Genomic DNA, 16605 nt, shown 5'->3' with positions numbered 1-16605 from the left:
TATTATTTTTATAGTATGATGTAGCTAGCAATGCCACTTTTTCAATAAATTTGGGGGGAAACCCACATACCTTTAATCTGGGCCCAGCGTATGCAGGATTGAGTTCGTACCTGAGAAACAAAAACAACAATCTGTAGCATTATTTTTCTAACAGGTTGTTTCTCACTGAGGTGGTAAAGCTATGCCTGGCCTGCATCATTCAGACAGAAGGAAGGGCCTTATAGGACTGAATAGGTCATCATACAAAAGAAATCCCTGAACACAGAAAACCAGTATGTCAGGGAGAAAGCTAGATTACAACCCTTTTCCCTCCCCCCTAGTTTTTGCTGTGGAGGGAACCTTTGAGTGCAGGGGCATTCTGTCATGCAAGCCTCCAACCTAAAATGAAAAGTGGTACAGCCTACACAGGGGTAGCACCTCAAACCAAAATACACATTCCATTACTTTAAAGTAAAAAAAATAAATAAACATCAGGAAATCAGATCATAGTTCCACATAAGGTTACTGTAGTGTAAATTTGTCCCTCTTAGAAATGTTTTCACACAGGAAATGCTACTGTGACCATCTGTCCTTTGCTGCAACTTACTAATGGCAGCTCAAGTCACATTTATTCAACAGGGTGAGCTACAACCTGTTTCTCTTTCACAGTTGACACAAAGGTCAAAACAGACAAGTTGGGAGATCCATGACCAGATTGCACCCAGTGTTTTACAAATGCTCACTCAAACAGCAGGGGAGGCCTGATTTGCCTTGGGGCTACATAGGAGAGTTTAAGTCTTTGTACCTCACAGTTTCCTCAATCAATACTGATCCTCCACTGCAATGTGATTTGCTCTCAATATATATATATATATATTTTTTAAAAAGACAGGTGCCAGTCTTTTTTCCTTTCTTGGGGAAAAAAATTCATATTAAAAATTGTTGAAACATTTGTGACCTCGGTCTCCCCTAGGTATGACATGAAACATGCTAATGATGCACATTGCTAAATATAGCGGCAGGATCTGAAGCGCTACTGCACCCGAGAGCTTGGGTTTGCTCAGGTTGTTTTTTTTCTTCTCAAATTTCTTTCCTTTGAAATGTCAGACTTCTCGGCATATCAAAAACTGCTCTGGGAATTCTCCTGCTAAATGGAGCTTGCTATGCATGGGAGGCTGCTCAAAAAGAACACATCCAGGAACTCCCCTGGACACCTAGAACTAATTATGCTAATCTTTGGATCCAGGCCATTGTGAACATCCATACTGTGCAGGCAGGTACTGAAAGGATCTTTCTTTCAAGGACTTCAAAGTGATTGTGATGATCCTTCTGCTAAGTGTGGAGTCTTCCTTCTGTGAACTGGAACGGAAGATTCTCTTACTTTGCAGATGGGAACCTCAGCATCAATCCAACCCACTTGCACAAAATTAAAATTTCAGTTTCAGCTAGTGTCTTGACTTGTTTTTGTTGTCTTTAAAGGAAACAAAAGGTTTCGGCTGAATAAACCCTAGCTGGAAGTAAGATGCTGGGAACTGGAAGTAAGCACAGAGAAAGTTAGTTTTTATTTGGCAAAACTACACAGGAGTGAGTTATACCCCTCTTTACATAAATGTGCACTGTTTCTGAAAACAAGTATGAAAAAGTGCAAAACTTAAAATTCAGGCCTCTTTTTATTATGTTATTTACACAGGCTAATATCATTTGGGGGAAAATAGCATTTGAAGCTTCTTATGTCGGTGAACAAATAAAACTGCTAGAAGTGTTGAGCTACTACAAACCTACATTTTGTCCTAACTAATCGCATTCATGCTCTCCCGTCTCATTTAGACCACACATCTAAACAAATCTCCCCGTAGGAAAGAAAAACCATACGCATCATTGATTTTATTTGCAGAAAGCATTTCATCACCCAGAATGGTCTGCAAAACAAGTAGTTCAGCCTGAAGGAGTTATACTTGGGTGGACAAAGAAGAACTCTTATCTTACAAGCTGTTCTGTCTGCTAGCAACTATTTTAAAAACACGGCTCATGTTTTTTAAATACTTGTTTAGAGAACCAGTGCGGCCTATTGCAAAGAATAAACACAATGTGCTCCTTGACAAAAATTGTTTGAAGCTGTGAGCTCTAGCCCTGCGGCAAACCCATAAACAGATTCCAGCAGACAGCAAGTCCACAAAAGCAGTTTTATTGATTAGACTTGACAGGTTACAGAAGCCATATCCAGAATGACACTAGTAAGGGGCTAAGGCAAGGCACATGGCATATATGGAAAAGCAAAAGGAGATAACCAGTAACCCAGGCAACCCCCCTCCCAGAGGCAGGAAGGAGTACTTGGCAATTCCCACAATAAAGGAATCTATGAAGGACTCTAAGAAGTCTAAACACGGGGCACGGACTGGCCTTGGAAAGAACTGCAAAACAACACCTGGGAGCACAACCATGAACTGTCTTCATGGCCTGCTCCTGACATTCTGCCCCCCTAAAGACCCCCCTTCACCCTTCCACCGAGGGTTTGTGAGGGTCGGCAGAATGGAATTCTTGCACCAGGCGGCCGGGGGGGGGGGCGGATACATCACGGGCACACACCCATTCGTCTTGGGCGGGACCAAAATGTTTCCAGCGAACCAGGTATTGGAGGGCACCGTAGCGAAAGCGGGAATCCAGTATCTTAGCCACTTCAAAATGTTCAAAAGGTCGTCGCAGGCACGTAGATCAGCGTCCTGGGTCCTCCAGGGGGTTGTCTCTGCCAGGCGACGCCACTGAGCAGTCACCAGCCCAACCAGCCGGGTGGCCTCCGCGTCAGTTCGTAGCGTCTCCTCCAAGACGGCATGCAGTAAACCGGGATCCTTGGGGAGCTCATCTCGCGCCCCAAGCCGAGGAGACGAGTGCCTAAACGAACCCTCCAGGTCTCCAGCCAAGGTCAGCAATTAAAACCGATGAAGACTGAATAGTGTCATAATGTGAGCTCTAGCCCTGCAGCAAACCCATAAACAGATTCCAGCAGACGGCAAGTCCACAAAAGCAGTTTTATTGATTAGACTCGACAGGTTACAGAAGCCATATTTAGAATGACACTAGTAAGGGGCTAAGGCAAGGCACATGGCATATATGGAAAAGCAAAAGGAGATAACCAGTAACCCAGGCAACCCCCCTCCCAGAGGCAGGAAGGAGTACTTGGCAATTCCCACACTAAAGGAATCTATGAAGGACTCTAAGAAGTCTAAACACGGGGCACGGACTGGCCTTGGAAAGAACTGCAAAACAACACCTGGGAGCACAACTATGAACTGTCTTCATGGCCTGCTCCTGACAGAAGTGTTTTAATTGAAAATTAAAGTCTTTTGATGAGAAGAAGCGTACGGCCACACTATCTATTCTATTCCACAAAGATGCACTGTAACTGAATTTCAGTCAGTGTGCTAAAAGAAAAAAAGTTTAGAAATGCCCAACAGAATTTTTCCGTTTGTGTTTTGAATGCTAGACCACCATGGCATATCACAAATTGTGTTTGGAACTTCCCTTGGTTTCAAGTTTGTCATGTGGCATGGTGGAAGTGGAGTTCAAGTTCAAAGGACCCTTGAACATGTGGAACTAGTCATGTACCATTTGGGATCCAGACTTAAGAAATAAGGAACAAGTTAAATTCGATGACTTGGCGTACAATGGCAACAGAACAACAAAAAAAGGGGGGGAAATTCAACCAAACATGTAGGGAGAGCTTCAAAGGCTGAGTTACAAATTATACACTATAACAAAATAATTCACAGTGGGTAGCCATGTTAGTCTGTTTGCAGTAGTCAAAAAGGGCAAGAGTCTAGTAGCTGTCAACATATGTCAAAGTTATGCCTAGTCTGCAGTTTGCTAAACAGATCATACTGATCAGAGTGACAGCTAAGTCATGTGATGATGCTGGTCTGATCCAGTTTGTACAGCCAGAATGGGGATTTCCAGAATGACTCATCTCAGGTGAACTGTGATTGGTCATAAATGTGTATATAAGTCTGTGTAGTGAATGTGAGTTACCCTCTTGCTGAAATATATATGCTGGCGGAGCATGCTGATGCTCAGAGCTGTGAATGTTAACAGCCAAAGGACTCTGTGTAGATATTGTAAATAAACTGTACATAGCAGAACTGCGTGGTGTGAAGTTGCTACCAGGTAAACTCCTGAAGTCCAGACAAGCTGTGCGCGACAGGGTTATCGGCCCAGATAGACTGCGCTGAGAGCTGGAGGTTCTATTGGAGTTGGTGAGCTACTGCCGTGAGTTGCTGCTGTGAGCGGTTTGGATGTCTACAGAGGCCAGCGACGCTGAGGACCTTGATGTATAGTCTGAAGACGGTTCAGTTGTTTCTGACAAAGAGTCGGAGGAGGAACCAGGGGAAGATAATCAGCTACTGCCGGTGAGAGAAGATATCATGGCGCAAGCTGCTTCTGCCCTGCTGGTTGATAAACTGACCGCAGATAACTATGCCGTGTGGTCTCTGCGAATGGAGCATTATTTTAAGCGTGAGTCATTGTGGACGTATGTGGATTCTCCCCCACAAGCTCCCACGCCTGAGGAAAGTTTAAAAGACCAGAAGGCATTGGCCACATTGATATTAAGTGTTGCTGATGACCAGTTGGTGCATGTGGCGGGACAGGGGTCAGCTAAAGATGCCTGGAATAGCCTCAAGGCTGTATATGTGCAAGACACGGCTGGATCTCTTATTTCCCTGATGAGAAGGATTTATAGAAAGACTATGGAGCCAAATGAGAGTGTTAGAGCTCATTTGAATACCTTAGCCACGTATCTTCAACTGCTGGCTCAGAGGGGAAAGCAGATTTCTGACCAGGACCAGGTGTTTATAGTTTTAAGTTCCCTGACGGAGCGTTTCGACCCACTTATCTCAGCCCTTGAATCTGTGGATGCAGCAAAGTTATCTTTGCAGTACATCTCTGGGAGATTGTTAGAGGAAGAGGCGCGATATACGCAACGGGAGTTGGCAGTCAGCCAGACCGGGAGCTGTGCCAAGCATGGGATAAGGAAGGATACAAGCCTCAACTGTGAAACAAGCAAACCTATACCTGTGGCTTTACGTGTCAAGAAATGTTACAGATGTGGAAAAGAGGGGCACATTCAAAGATTTTGCCCTGCTGCAAGGAAATACAGAGAAGGAAAAAAGACTCAAGTTGTGACCAAACAGCAAGCTACGCTGGTGAGAGCAAGTCCAGACTCCCTGAATGACTCTTGGATAATTGACTCAGGAGCTTCACAAATATTTGTGAGGGAGGAAAGGCTACTAATGAACTCACATCAATCGGCGTTAGGTCATGTAAGTTTGGCAGATGGACGTTCTGCAACTGTTTCCTGTGAAGGAAGTGTAATGTTTGGAAGTTTAAACCATACATTCAATGATGTGCTTTGTATACCCTCTCTTGAGAAAAACATATTAAGTATAAGTGCACTAGATTCTGCTGGATTCAGTGTGATTTTCAGAAATAAGTGCTGTAATATTCTCAGAGGTGATAAGATTATGGCAGTGGGGAATTTGAAAGATAATGTGTATGTGCTAGAGAACATGGCAGGTAAAGCACAAACAGTGTTAAATAAAAACCCTCACCATAAATGTATACATTTGCTACATAGAAAACTTGGCCATGTGGGCTGGGGTACCTTGAATAAAACTCTTGCCCTGCTGGGCAAAGAGAAGGTTGAAGGGTGCAAAACATATCTGGATTGTGATGTGTGCAAGCAAAGTAAATCCAAAGCACACCCAGTTGCACCAAGGAGTGACAGAGTAACAAAAACCCCTCTATATATTATTCATAGTGATGTGGTAGGCCCTTTCCCAGACAGTATATCTAAAAGAAAATATCTTCTTCTTTTGATAGATGATGCCACAAGGTTCACATGGGTGTATCCCATAGCAAAGAAGTCAGAGGTGTGTGACACTATAAAGATGTGGGCTAACAATGTGCAAAGGCAATTGGGGCATAAAATTTGTAAGTTCCAAAGTGATTTTGGGGGCGAGTACATGTCTGGTGAAATGGCTCATTGGTTTAAGACTCAAGGTATTGAACATAGAATTGCTAATGTATCCATGAGTCAAGAAAATGGTTTTGCAGAGAGAAAGGCAGGAGTACTGCAAACAATGATAAAATCAATGCTACTTGATGCTGGATTGCCAAAAATGTTCTGGGCTGAAGCGGCAAAAAATGCTTGTTATATGTCAAACAGAATTTGGACAAGTGCCACAAACAATATTCCATACAAGGCTTTGTATGGGAAAGATCCCAGTTTGGATCATATCAGGATATTTGGCAGTAAAGCATGGGTTAATATACCACTGAAACAACGTAGGAAAGGTGGTGAAAGAGCAAAAAAGTTGACATTCCTGGGGTATCAGACAGGAATGAAATCTTACCGTTTTGTAAATAACCAAAATGCATTAAGTTTCAGTCGTTCAGCTACATTCTGTGAGGATGCTAATTGGCCTAAGATACATGCAAACCAATTACCATCCACAGTATTGTTACCTATGAATGATGATTCTGATAACATGCCAGAAGTAAAACAGGAGGTGCAGTCACCAATACATGCAGACTCTGAGAGTGTGCAAAGTGCAGATCAGAGAGTAGTGCCAAGAGTGTCCTCTAGATCTACAAAAGGTGTTCCACCTCAAAGGTATGGTGTAACTGCTAACCATGGTTTGTTAAAGTTCCAACTGATTACAATGATGTGTTAAGTCTAGCCTCAGAAGAGAAAAATGCTTGGCTGCAAGCCATGGAGGCGGAATATAACTCATTGGTGTCAAATGAAGTATTTTCCTTATCTGAATTGCCGGCAGATAAGAAAACTCTGAGTTGCCGTTGGTTGTACAGACTCAAAACCTCGCCAAATGGGAATGTAAAATATAAGGCAAGATTAGTTGCGAGTGGATTTACGCAGGTGGTTGGACAGGATTATTATGAATCATTTGCCCCCACGATTCGGATGGAAACAATTAGAGTTGCATTAACCAAGGCTGGAGCAGAAGGAATGCTAGTTGATCATTTTGATTTTGATACTGCATATCTGAACGCACCTATTGAGGAAGAGTTATATCTTGATCAAATACCAGGGTTCCAATGTCGAAATGCCAACACAGTGTTAAAATTGCACAAGGCATTATATGGCTTAAAGCAATCAGGACATGCATGGAATATGTGTATAAAAAATGCTTTAACCAAAAAAGGGTTTAAGCAGAGTGTGTCTGATCCATGTCTGTATCAAGTGGAAATATGTAAACAAACCTGTTATTTATTACTTTTTGTGGATGATGTATGTCTAATGTACCACAACAAGGAACAGTTGAAATGGTTTATGCAGACCATACAGGAAATGTTCAAAATGAAACATCTAGGCCCAATTAGCAAATGACCAGAGAGTGCGCACTAGGAGTAAGCACATTAATATACGGTATCAAAATGTACGGGATGCTGTGAATAGAGGGATAATAAGTCTGAAATATTATACCTCTGAAAACAATGTAGCAGACATATTTACTAAATGTTTGAATACTGAAAGATTTCAATACTTAAAGAAATGGCTGTGTTTAACAAACGTTTGACTAGGGAGGCGTGTCAACATATGTCAAAGTTATGCCTAGTCTGCAGTTTGCTAAACAGATCATACTGATCAGAGTGACAGCTAAGTCATGTGATGATGCTGGTCTGATCCAGTTTGTACAGCCAGGAATGGGGATTTCCAGAATGACTCATCTCAGGTGAACTGTGATTGGTCATAAATGTGTATATAAGTCTGTGTAGTGAATGTGAGTTACCCTCTTGTTGAAATATATATGCTGGCGGAGCATGCTGATGCTCAGAGCTGTGAATGTTAACAGCCAAAGGACTCTGTGTAGATATTGTAAATAAACTGTACATAGCAGAACTGCGTGGTGTGAAGTTGCTACCAGGTAAACTCCTGAAGTCCAGACAAGCTGTGCGCGACAGTAGCACCTTAAAGACTAACAAAAATATTTTCTGGTAGGGTATGAACTTTCGTGAGCCACAGCTCACTTCTTCAGATCTGAAGAAGTGAGCTGTGGCTCACGAAACTCATACCCTACCAGAAAATATTTTTGTTAGTCTTTAAGGTGCTACTGGACTCTTGCCCTTTTTGACTGTAACAAAATAGTCACATTTATTGCAAGGCGTACACTCTAAAATTGTTAAAAACACAGGGCCTGGAATTCAGACTACATATAAAAATATCAGCTATAAAATTCTTATACATGGTTGATATATGATCAATGTAAATGACCAATGCTATACCAGATGCATTTCAGCCTGAATAGGCCTTCCTCAGTGGTCATGTGTGTGTGTGTGTGTGTGTGTGTGTGTGTGTGTGTGTGTGTGTGTGTGAAGTGCCGTCAAGTTGCAGCCGACTTATGGTGACTCCTTTTTGGGGTTTTCATGGCAAGAGACTAACAGAGGTGGTTTGCCAGTGCCTTCCTCTGCACAGCAGCCTTGGTATTCCTTGGTGGTCTCCCATCCAAATAGTAACCAGGGCTGACCCTGCTTAGCTTTTGAGATCTGACGAGATCAGGCTAGCCTGGGCCATCCAGGTCAGGGCTCAGTGGTCATAAACACAGAAAATTAAAATACACTTCCAGAAATAAACCTTATGAGATATTTGGACAATGAGATTCATCACAGGTGGATGAACACACATCAGGAAGCATTGTTAATTCTGTATCAGATTGTGTGATCAACTGTCCCTGAGGCAAGACCCACGATTTTGGTTAAGAGTTTATATCAAGCCACACAAAATATTAAATAAAAATATCTCATAAGGTTTATTTCCGGATGTGTTTTTTTAACTGTATATAAGAATGTTATAACTGATATTTTTATACGTGGCCTGTATTCCAGGCCCTATGTTTTCGACAATTTTATAATACACACCTTGCAATAAATGTAATTATTTTGATATAGTGTATAGTTTGTAGTACAATGGCAACAGCCAGATCAGGCTTTACACAACATGTTTTTTTTAACACTCAAGCAGTTTAGATTGTTCCCAGCTCTGTGCTTACTTCAACAAACAATTGGGAATGTGTCTTTCCTCCGTGGATTCTGAGATGTACAGGCACCTGATCTTGATGCTGGAGCAGTAGCTATGCTTTAGTGGACTGTTATGCTTCACTTTTCAGACCGCTACAGGTGTGCAAGTAGCCACAGTTTGCAATCTGTGTCATTTTTCCCTTACAGATTACTGATACATGCCATAACATATACGCACATTGATTTTTTGTTTGCAATCCTAAACACACCTTTCTAAGCCCATTCACGCCAACTGAGTCAGAATGGTGCAACTCTTCTTGGGATTGCAATGTGAATCATAGAGCAATAAAAAACTTTACATGATCACATAGGTACATTAAGATTTTATTTTTCGTCCTGTTGTTTAATTAATGCCTTGGCAGGGGACAAGGGCGGAGTATAAGAATGAAAAATAAATATAAATAAATAAAATAATAACGCACTTGTGTTGGTACGCACCAGCAATAGGGCTGTTGATTCGGTAAAAACTGAACCAAAAAAATGCAAATTCAGTAAAATTCAGGTTTGGGTTTACTGAGTCCGCAAAATCCGGGAGGTTGGCAAAGCCCGATTTGCCATTCCTGAAACTTTTTCGGGAATGTCTTTCTGTGGCTCCTGGGGGGGGGGGCGTGGCATTTTTGCAGGTAGAGATCCCAAATTTTCAGGGTAGCTAGAAAGGACTCTCCTTGCAAGAACCACCAAGTTTGGTAAAGATTGGGTTAGGGGGTCCGGAGTTATGGGGTCTGGAAGGGGTCGCCCCCATCCTCCTCTATTGAAATGCATTGTCAAAGTGGATGTGTTCAGATGCTTTAGCGTGATCTTCGCAATGTATCTCAATGGAGAAGCCGGGCTTTAAACGATGTGAAAGTTCGACCAGTGCCTCCATAGAGATACAATGTATCCAGATACCTGCAAAAAATGCCCCCCAGGAGCTGTGGAAAGCCACAAAAAGCCCCCATAGTGTTTAAATGGCCAAATTTTTCAGGAAACCCGAATTTAAAGCCGAATTACTACCTTTACTGGTATAGGAAATTTGGCATTTGGGTTTTCCCAGGGGAGAAATGGCCAATAAACCCAAACCCGAATTTTACCCATTTGTTTTTAATTAACAGCCCTAACCAGCAACCTATTTTAAAAAATGGAAAGACATGAACTGATAGCTACAGCAAAGTGCACATGTGCCAGTTTTAAAATTAATGTTAGGAGTTTTCTGAGTGAAACCAGCAGGCAGATGGAGCAGCACACAGGACACAGCAAAGACATTGAAAACACGATACCTAAACCTACTCTGTGAACCAGCCAATCACAGTACTCCAATGGAGCTTTCAAAAACCACATATTATCAACTTAAAGCGTGAAACCATAAACTTTTTTTTCTAGGGCTACAGAGTACCAAGGGATCCAAAATACAAGGGTGAGTCCCAGCAGCAATCCAAAAGAGAGTTAGGAGGTATTAGTGTGATGATACTACGGACAAACAGTACTGGGGGGGGGGGGGCAAGTGGAATGAATTCAGAGCCCTTCTGTTGTATCAGTCATCTATCTTGTAGCCTTTCCTTCCCCAATTCAGCATCTGCAGCAAGAAATGCAGGCCTAAGCCTTTGAGAAACTGAAACAATAGTCGCCTTGGAATGAAGGAAACAAATTCAGAAGAAAGAACCAGACAATAACCAACCATTGTTAGTTAAATCACATCTGTAAACCCAGCATATGAATAGGATTTCATTTTCAGTTTTTATTTCATTAATCCTATTTCAGCATATAATGACGCGTGTCTGGATTCATGTGACAGAGATTTCTAAAAGAGCTATTAAGAGTTAACCATGTGAACAGAGTGGCTGACTTAGAAGAATTAGAAAAAAATGACATTCCAACAAATAGGGTCTAAACTGTGTCACCCTGAGCGTAATCATACCCTTCTAAGAAAGTTGAAGTCAACAGGCACAGAAAGCTGTAACTCTTTTTAGGACTGCACTAATAGCAGGAACTGATTAGGGGGGGAGAGAAATGGCCCTGAAAAAGGGTCCCACCTCAGGATGAAGTTCTGCACCAGTGAGTGGGTATTGGGCAAAATTACCTTTCTCTCTTCCATTTGATGACTGCAGCAGAGAAGGGAGAAAGGAGATTTTTCCACGCTTGTTGATGCAGCACCCTGTCAAGAGGCAGATTTTGTTTGTCAGGTGCTCACAGTCCTTAGAGGACTTTTGGAACCAATGGCAGGGTGCCTGGGGAAGGCAGGGAAAGAGCTACTCAGCTAACTGCTTTTGGTAACTCTTTCGCTGAATCCAACCCTTAATCTTGGACTGGTTTTAGAATTAACAGTGAGGTAAAAGTTATCTACTGTGTTATTTCAAAAGGCAGTTCAGGTTAAGGTTAGTGCTCTTAATGCATAGCAACATAAAAATGCAAAAAAGAAAAAAAAAAAGAAAGGAAAAGGCAGCTTTTAAATTATTTTACTGCTGTTGTTCCATTCTATCAACTGATGTATGAAGACAGATCTAATACCAAAAAAAGACACAGCGGGTCTCCTCGGCCATTGAACGAAGGAGATTTCTCTTAACTTTGCAACTTAAATGACAGACCTGCGTGTGAATGAATGGAATGCTAGTCAGCTATCAGATTTGCCCATCTCCCATGATCCAAGTAGGATGACTATCTTTTTTAAATTTTAAAAGCTTTGCATGTTGCATCTGTATGCCTCAGGCTTATTAATTTTTCAACTACTTTTTTAAAAAAGACAAATTGCTCCAGGCACGGATGGTAGAAAAGGGTTTTGGATAACATCTCAGATGCTAAGCTAGTTGGTGGCAAGTGTAGCTGACTCCTCCTCCAAAAGAGCTCAATGCCAAAAATGGGTGCTCTTTCAGAATTGCCTCGCTTCTTGATCATGTTACATCAGTTGCTCTATTGATTCATTAGCTCATGCCCTCTTGGAATGCCGCTTTTATGAGGAACTTCGATCACATTATAGCTCTCCCCTTTTAACATATAAATCTAATGCCTCCGTGTCTGACTACCCAAGGCTACATGGTCAGTGGCAAGATTTGTTTCAGTCCTTATATCCCTCAAACGTTAGATTCACGCTGCTCAAGATCAATGGATCAAGGAGCTTCTAAGGGATAAAAGTAAAAGGTTAAGGTTACATCAGTTTTCACCCATGTAGTTTTCATGTAGTTTGAAAGCTTGCATGTGCTTGCACTACATAGTATTGATTTGAGAATACGTCTATATAGATCACTTTTTAACATATTATTGTTGTTCAAGCCAAGGAACAGGAAAGAGGTCCTACCTCATCCCATTCACTGATGGTCCTCAGTATGATGCAATAATCTTTTCCTTGTTTCCAGGGAGCATTGTAAAATTTCCCGTAGTAAAGTCTGTCTCCGAGAGTAAAGACAGATCCGTTGTCAGGAAGGAGTTTGGCTGGGAATTCAGCTGCCACGTACCCATCAGAGTCAGCGCCATTGCTGAAGTAAGTTCGGGTAGTCAAGGAACAACAATTAAAGTTGCATGATGGGCTCCAGGGGATGACAATCACTTGGTAAGAACTAGAATGAGACGAAAAAGCATCAAGCAGTGTCAAATGTAATTTATATTTAATTGCCGCTTGATGTCTGGCACTGATTCCCTTCAGAGAGCTACTTTTTTTAAAAGTTCCCCATCATTGGCCCTCGGTGAGTTACATATTTCAGCACATAAAACAAAATAACATGCAATCTCAAATTACTGAACTAGATTCAGAAACACTCGCTTAACTCTGTGCTTGTACTGTTCACATCATTAGATTTGGAGTTCTGCTATTTAGATAATTAGATTTAGATGATATGCAAAAGAGGCAGCCGTTTTAGATCTTCACTCATTATTACTTCATTCATTATTACTTCCAAAATGGTTGTCATTAGAAGAAGGCCATATATTTAAAAACTAGATTAGAAGAGAGGCATATATTGGGACCTATTGAGAATGCAACTAGTCTCTCCACATATTACGAGAATGCAATTAGTCCATCCACATATTACAAAGTCCTTGTGTTAGTTGAGGAACAACATGAGGACTTTGTAGCACACTTGCCATGGGAATTTTGTGCCTCTCGGATGCACACAGTTTCTTTTCTGTTTGTGAGCACAGGAGCACACAGGGAGAAGTGGCTGTGGTCCCCCCTCCCATTTTTGGGTTTTCAAACCACCCCACAAAGCCACTCCTTGCTCTGTTGTGAAATTTATGTGTAGCCACATAAAAACAGAGTTTCACTTACCTGTAACTGTTGTTCATCTGGTGGATCTTCTGTGCAGGCACACATTGGGGACTGCGCAGGAGCAGGCCAGCCACGGATAAGATTTGTCAGCTTCTAGCAAAATCTAGAGAGAGTGCCCCCCTCCCCTTGGGGCATGCAATCTCCCCACCCATCAGTCACATGACCCAAGGGGGAGGGAGTACTCTTCCCTCCAGTTCTCCAACCTGCCGCCACAGAACCAACCACTGGTCTAGCGGAAAGGTCCCACAGCAGGGAAGGAGGGAGGAATGTGTGCCTGCACAGAAGATCCACCAGATGAACAACAGTTACAGGTAAGTGAAACTCTGTTTTTCATCTGCGTGGCTTCTATTCAGTCCCACATTGGGAGAGTATCAAGCTCGCTTACCAGGACGGTGGGTGTGGGACAGTCACCAAAATAAAGACTGCAGTACGGCACGTCCCATGGCTGCATCTCTCGCTGAGTCCACATCCATAGCGTAGTGTTTCATAAAAGTGGAAGGTGTGGACCAGGTGGCAGCCTTACAGATGTCCTGGAGATCTATCTTGGAAGAAAAGGCGATGGAAGCCGCATAAGCTCTGGTAGAGTGCACTTTAATCATAGGAGGGCAGTCTTGGTGAGTAAGATCATAGGCCAGTTTAATGGTTGACGTGATCCACCTCGAGAGGGTTTGAGAAGCACGACGACCTTTACGGTGTCCCCCGAAGCAAACAAAAAGGTTATCGTCCTTACGAAAGTTCTGAGACCTCTTAATGTAAAAAAGGAGGGCTCTTTGGACATCGAGGGAGTGCAGCGCTCTATCAGCGTCCGAGGATGGGTGAGGGGGAAAAACAGGGAGGACAATGTCCTGTGTAAGGTGAAAGGCCAATACGACCTTAGGTAAAAAGGATATCCTTGGCTTCAGTACCACCCTATCCGAGTGGAACCTAGTATGAGGGGAATGTGAGAGCGCCGATAAGTCGCTTACCCTCCTTGCCGAGGTGATTGCGACCAAAAAGGCCGCCTTAAATGAAAGTAGAGCCAGTTCACAGGTGGCTAACAGCTCAAAAGGAGGTCTCATGAGCTGTGAGAGGACTAAGGAGAGACTCCACTGAGGAACAGGAGGAGTGATGGGAGGATACAAATTAGTGAGACCTCTCAAAAACTTTGGAAAGGGGATGAGAAAAACTGAAAAGGAGTCGATATCCGGATGAAAAGCCGAAATAGCGGCTAAATAAACTTTAATGGATGAATTAGATAAACCTTCATCTTTGAGGGTTAACAGATAATCAAACACAGTAGATAGTGGGCAAGTAATTGGCGAAACATCTTTGACCTTAGCCCAATTAGAAGAATGTCTCCATTTAGCGTCATAGGACCGCAGTGTGGGAACTTCAAGGAGTGTAGTAAAACCTTAGCTACCCTGTCAGACCACTGCCCTGGGGCCGCACCCTCCAGGCAGCGAGTTGTAGGTCTGGGGGGGAGTGGGAGGGATCCTTTGGAAGAAGGATGTAGTTCCCTTGCGCAAGTGACATGAGCACTGCGAACCACGACCTCCTGGGCCAAAACGGAGTGACAATGATGGCATCTGTCTTGTCGTGGTTCAATTTGGCCAGGACCTTATGAAGTAGAGGGAATGGGGGAAAGAGATAAAAGAGAGCCCCGTTCCAAATTGCTTGAAAGGCATCCCCCAGTGAGCCCGGGCTGGCTCCCGCCCTCAAATAAAACCTGTGACACATGGAGTTGAGGTTTGTGGCAAAGAGGTCTATTTGCGGGTAACCCCACTGTCGGAATATTTGGTGGAGACAGGCGTTGCTTAAGGTGAGCTCGTGCGTTTGATTGGGAAGGCGACTCAGTGCATCTGCTAACGTGTTGCTCTTGCCTGCAATGTGAATCGCTACGAGAGTAGCGTGGTGAATTATGGCCCATTCCCAAATGTCGCTGGCCTCTTTGAAGAGCGAAAAGGACCCTGTGCCGCCCTGCTTGTTTATATAATACTGGGCGGTGGAGCTGTCTGTAGCGATCTGAATGTGATGTCCGTCCAGGTGCCCTGTGAATGAAGACAGAGCGAGATGGATGGCACGAAGTTCTAATAAATTTATGTGCAACCGGGATTCTAGGTGCGACCATGTACCCCGTGATGTAAGGTTACCACAATGAGCCTCCCATCCAGAAAGGGAAGCATCTGTGAACAGGTGCCTCTCAGGGGAAGGACAATGAAAGGGGACGCCTGAGAGGATATTGACATCATGTGCCCACCATTGTAGGGAGGAAATGACGTATCTGGGGATAGATAGGCATTTGTGCTGAGGATCTACGTTGAGCCTAAATGCCCGGAGGAACCAATTTTGGAGCGGGCGCATACGGAGGGGTGCATACTCTACCACAGCCGTGGTAGAGGACATGAGGCCTAACAACTGTTGTATATGATACGCTGTCTGAAAACATTTCCTAGTGAACCTAGCCACCAGTTTTTGAATAGCGCGACCTCTTTGTACAGGGAGGAAGGCCCTGGCTTGCTCAGCATCCAAACACGCTCCAATGAAAGTCTGCACTTGTGCAGGGACAAGTTTGGACTTGGAAAAATTAACTAAAAGACCCAGATTGTTAAGGACTGAAAGGACTAAATCGACTTCTGTGGCCAACTCCGACTGAGATGGACCCACGATTAACCAATCGTCGAGGTAGGGAAATATTACACAATCCTTCAGGGCAAGGTGAGCTACCACAACCGCAAGGCACTTCGTAAAGGTCCTGGGTGCCGTAGACAACCCGAATGGTAACACATTGTACTGGTAACATTTACCGTTACATTCAAATCTCAGGTATTGGCGACACTCTGTGTGAATCACGATGTGGAAGTAAGCATCGCAGAGATCTAACACTACGAACCACATATGCCTGTCCAGGAGGGGAAGCACTTCCGGGAGAGAGAGCATACGGAATTTTCTGGTCCTAATAAAGGCATTAAGGTCCTGGAGATCCAGGATAGGGCACTTCCCCCCCTTTTTTACCCACAAGAAAAAAAGCGGGAGTAAAACCTGCAGTTCTGGTCGGAAGATGGAACCTCTGCAATAGGCCCTTTGGAGAGGAGACGGTCAATGGAGAGCGGCCCAACCGTCGATATGGAGGTAACATATCAAACTCTATGAAGTAACCGACATTTATTATTTTCAAAACCCAGACATCGTTGGTAATCGAAAACCAAGCATGGTAGAAAGCAGACAGGCGATCAAGAAAACAAACGGACACGTCTAGTCATGCCTGTTTTGCCTTGTTAAAACTGGCCGGGGACCCTCTGGGGCCTTTGCGGACCCTAGGTTTGTTT

General features: G+C 43.3%; 1 protein-coding gene across 1 annotated transcript in view; it reads right to left on the bottom strand.

The window, feature by feature from the left end:
* The window catches only part of SUSD1 (sushi domain containing 1), an 83137-nt gene that overhangs the window by 7958 nt on the left and 58574 nt on the right, over nucleotides 1-16605 (bottom strand). Inside the window, exons 16-17 of the mRNA XM_056848957.1 lie at nucleotides 12335-12593; nucleotides 71-110 (exon numbers count right to left, since the gene is read on the bottom strand). Of these exons, the coding sequence (XP_056704935.1) occupies nucleotides 71-110; nucleotides 12335-12593 (299 nt within the window). The remainder of the gene's footprint in view (nucleotides 1-70; nucleotides 111-12334; nucleotides 12594-16605) is intronic.

The sequence above is a fragment of the Euleptes europaea genome, chromosome 4 (assembly GCF_029931775.1).
Source record: "Euleptes europaea isolate rEulEur1 chromosome 4, rEulEur1.hap1, whole genome shotgun sequence".
NCBI classification, from domain to species: domain Eukaryota; kingdom Metazoa; phylum Chordata; class Lepidosauria; order Squamata; family Sphaerodactylidae; genus Euleptes; species Euleptes europaea.
Note: the sequence above shows the minus strand (reverse complement) of the source record. Positions and strands in the feature narration are given on the sequence as shown.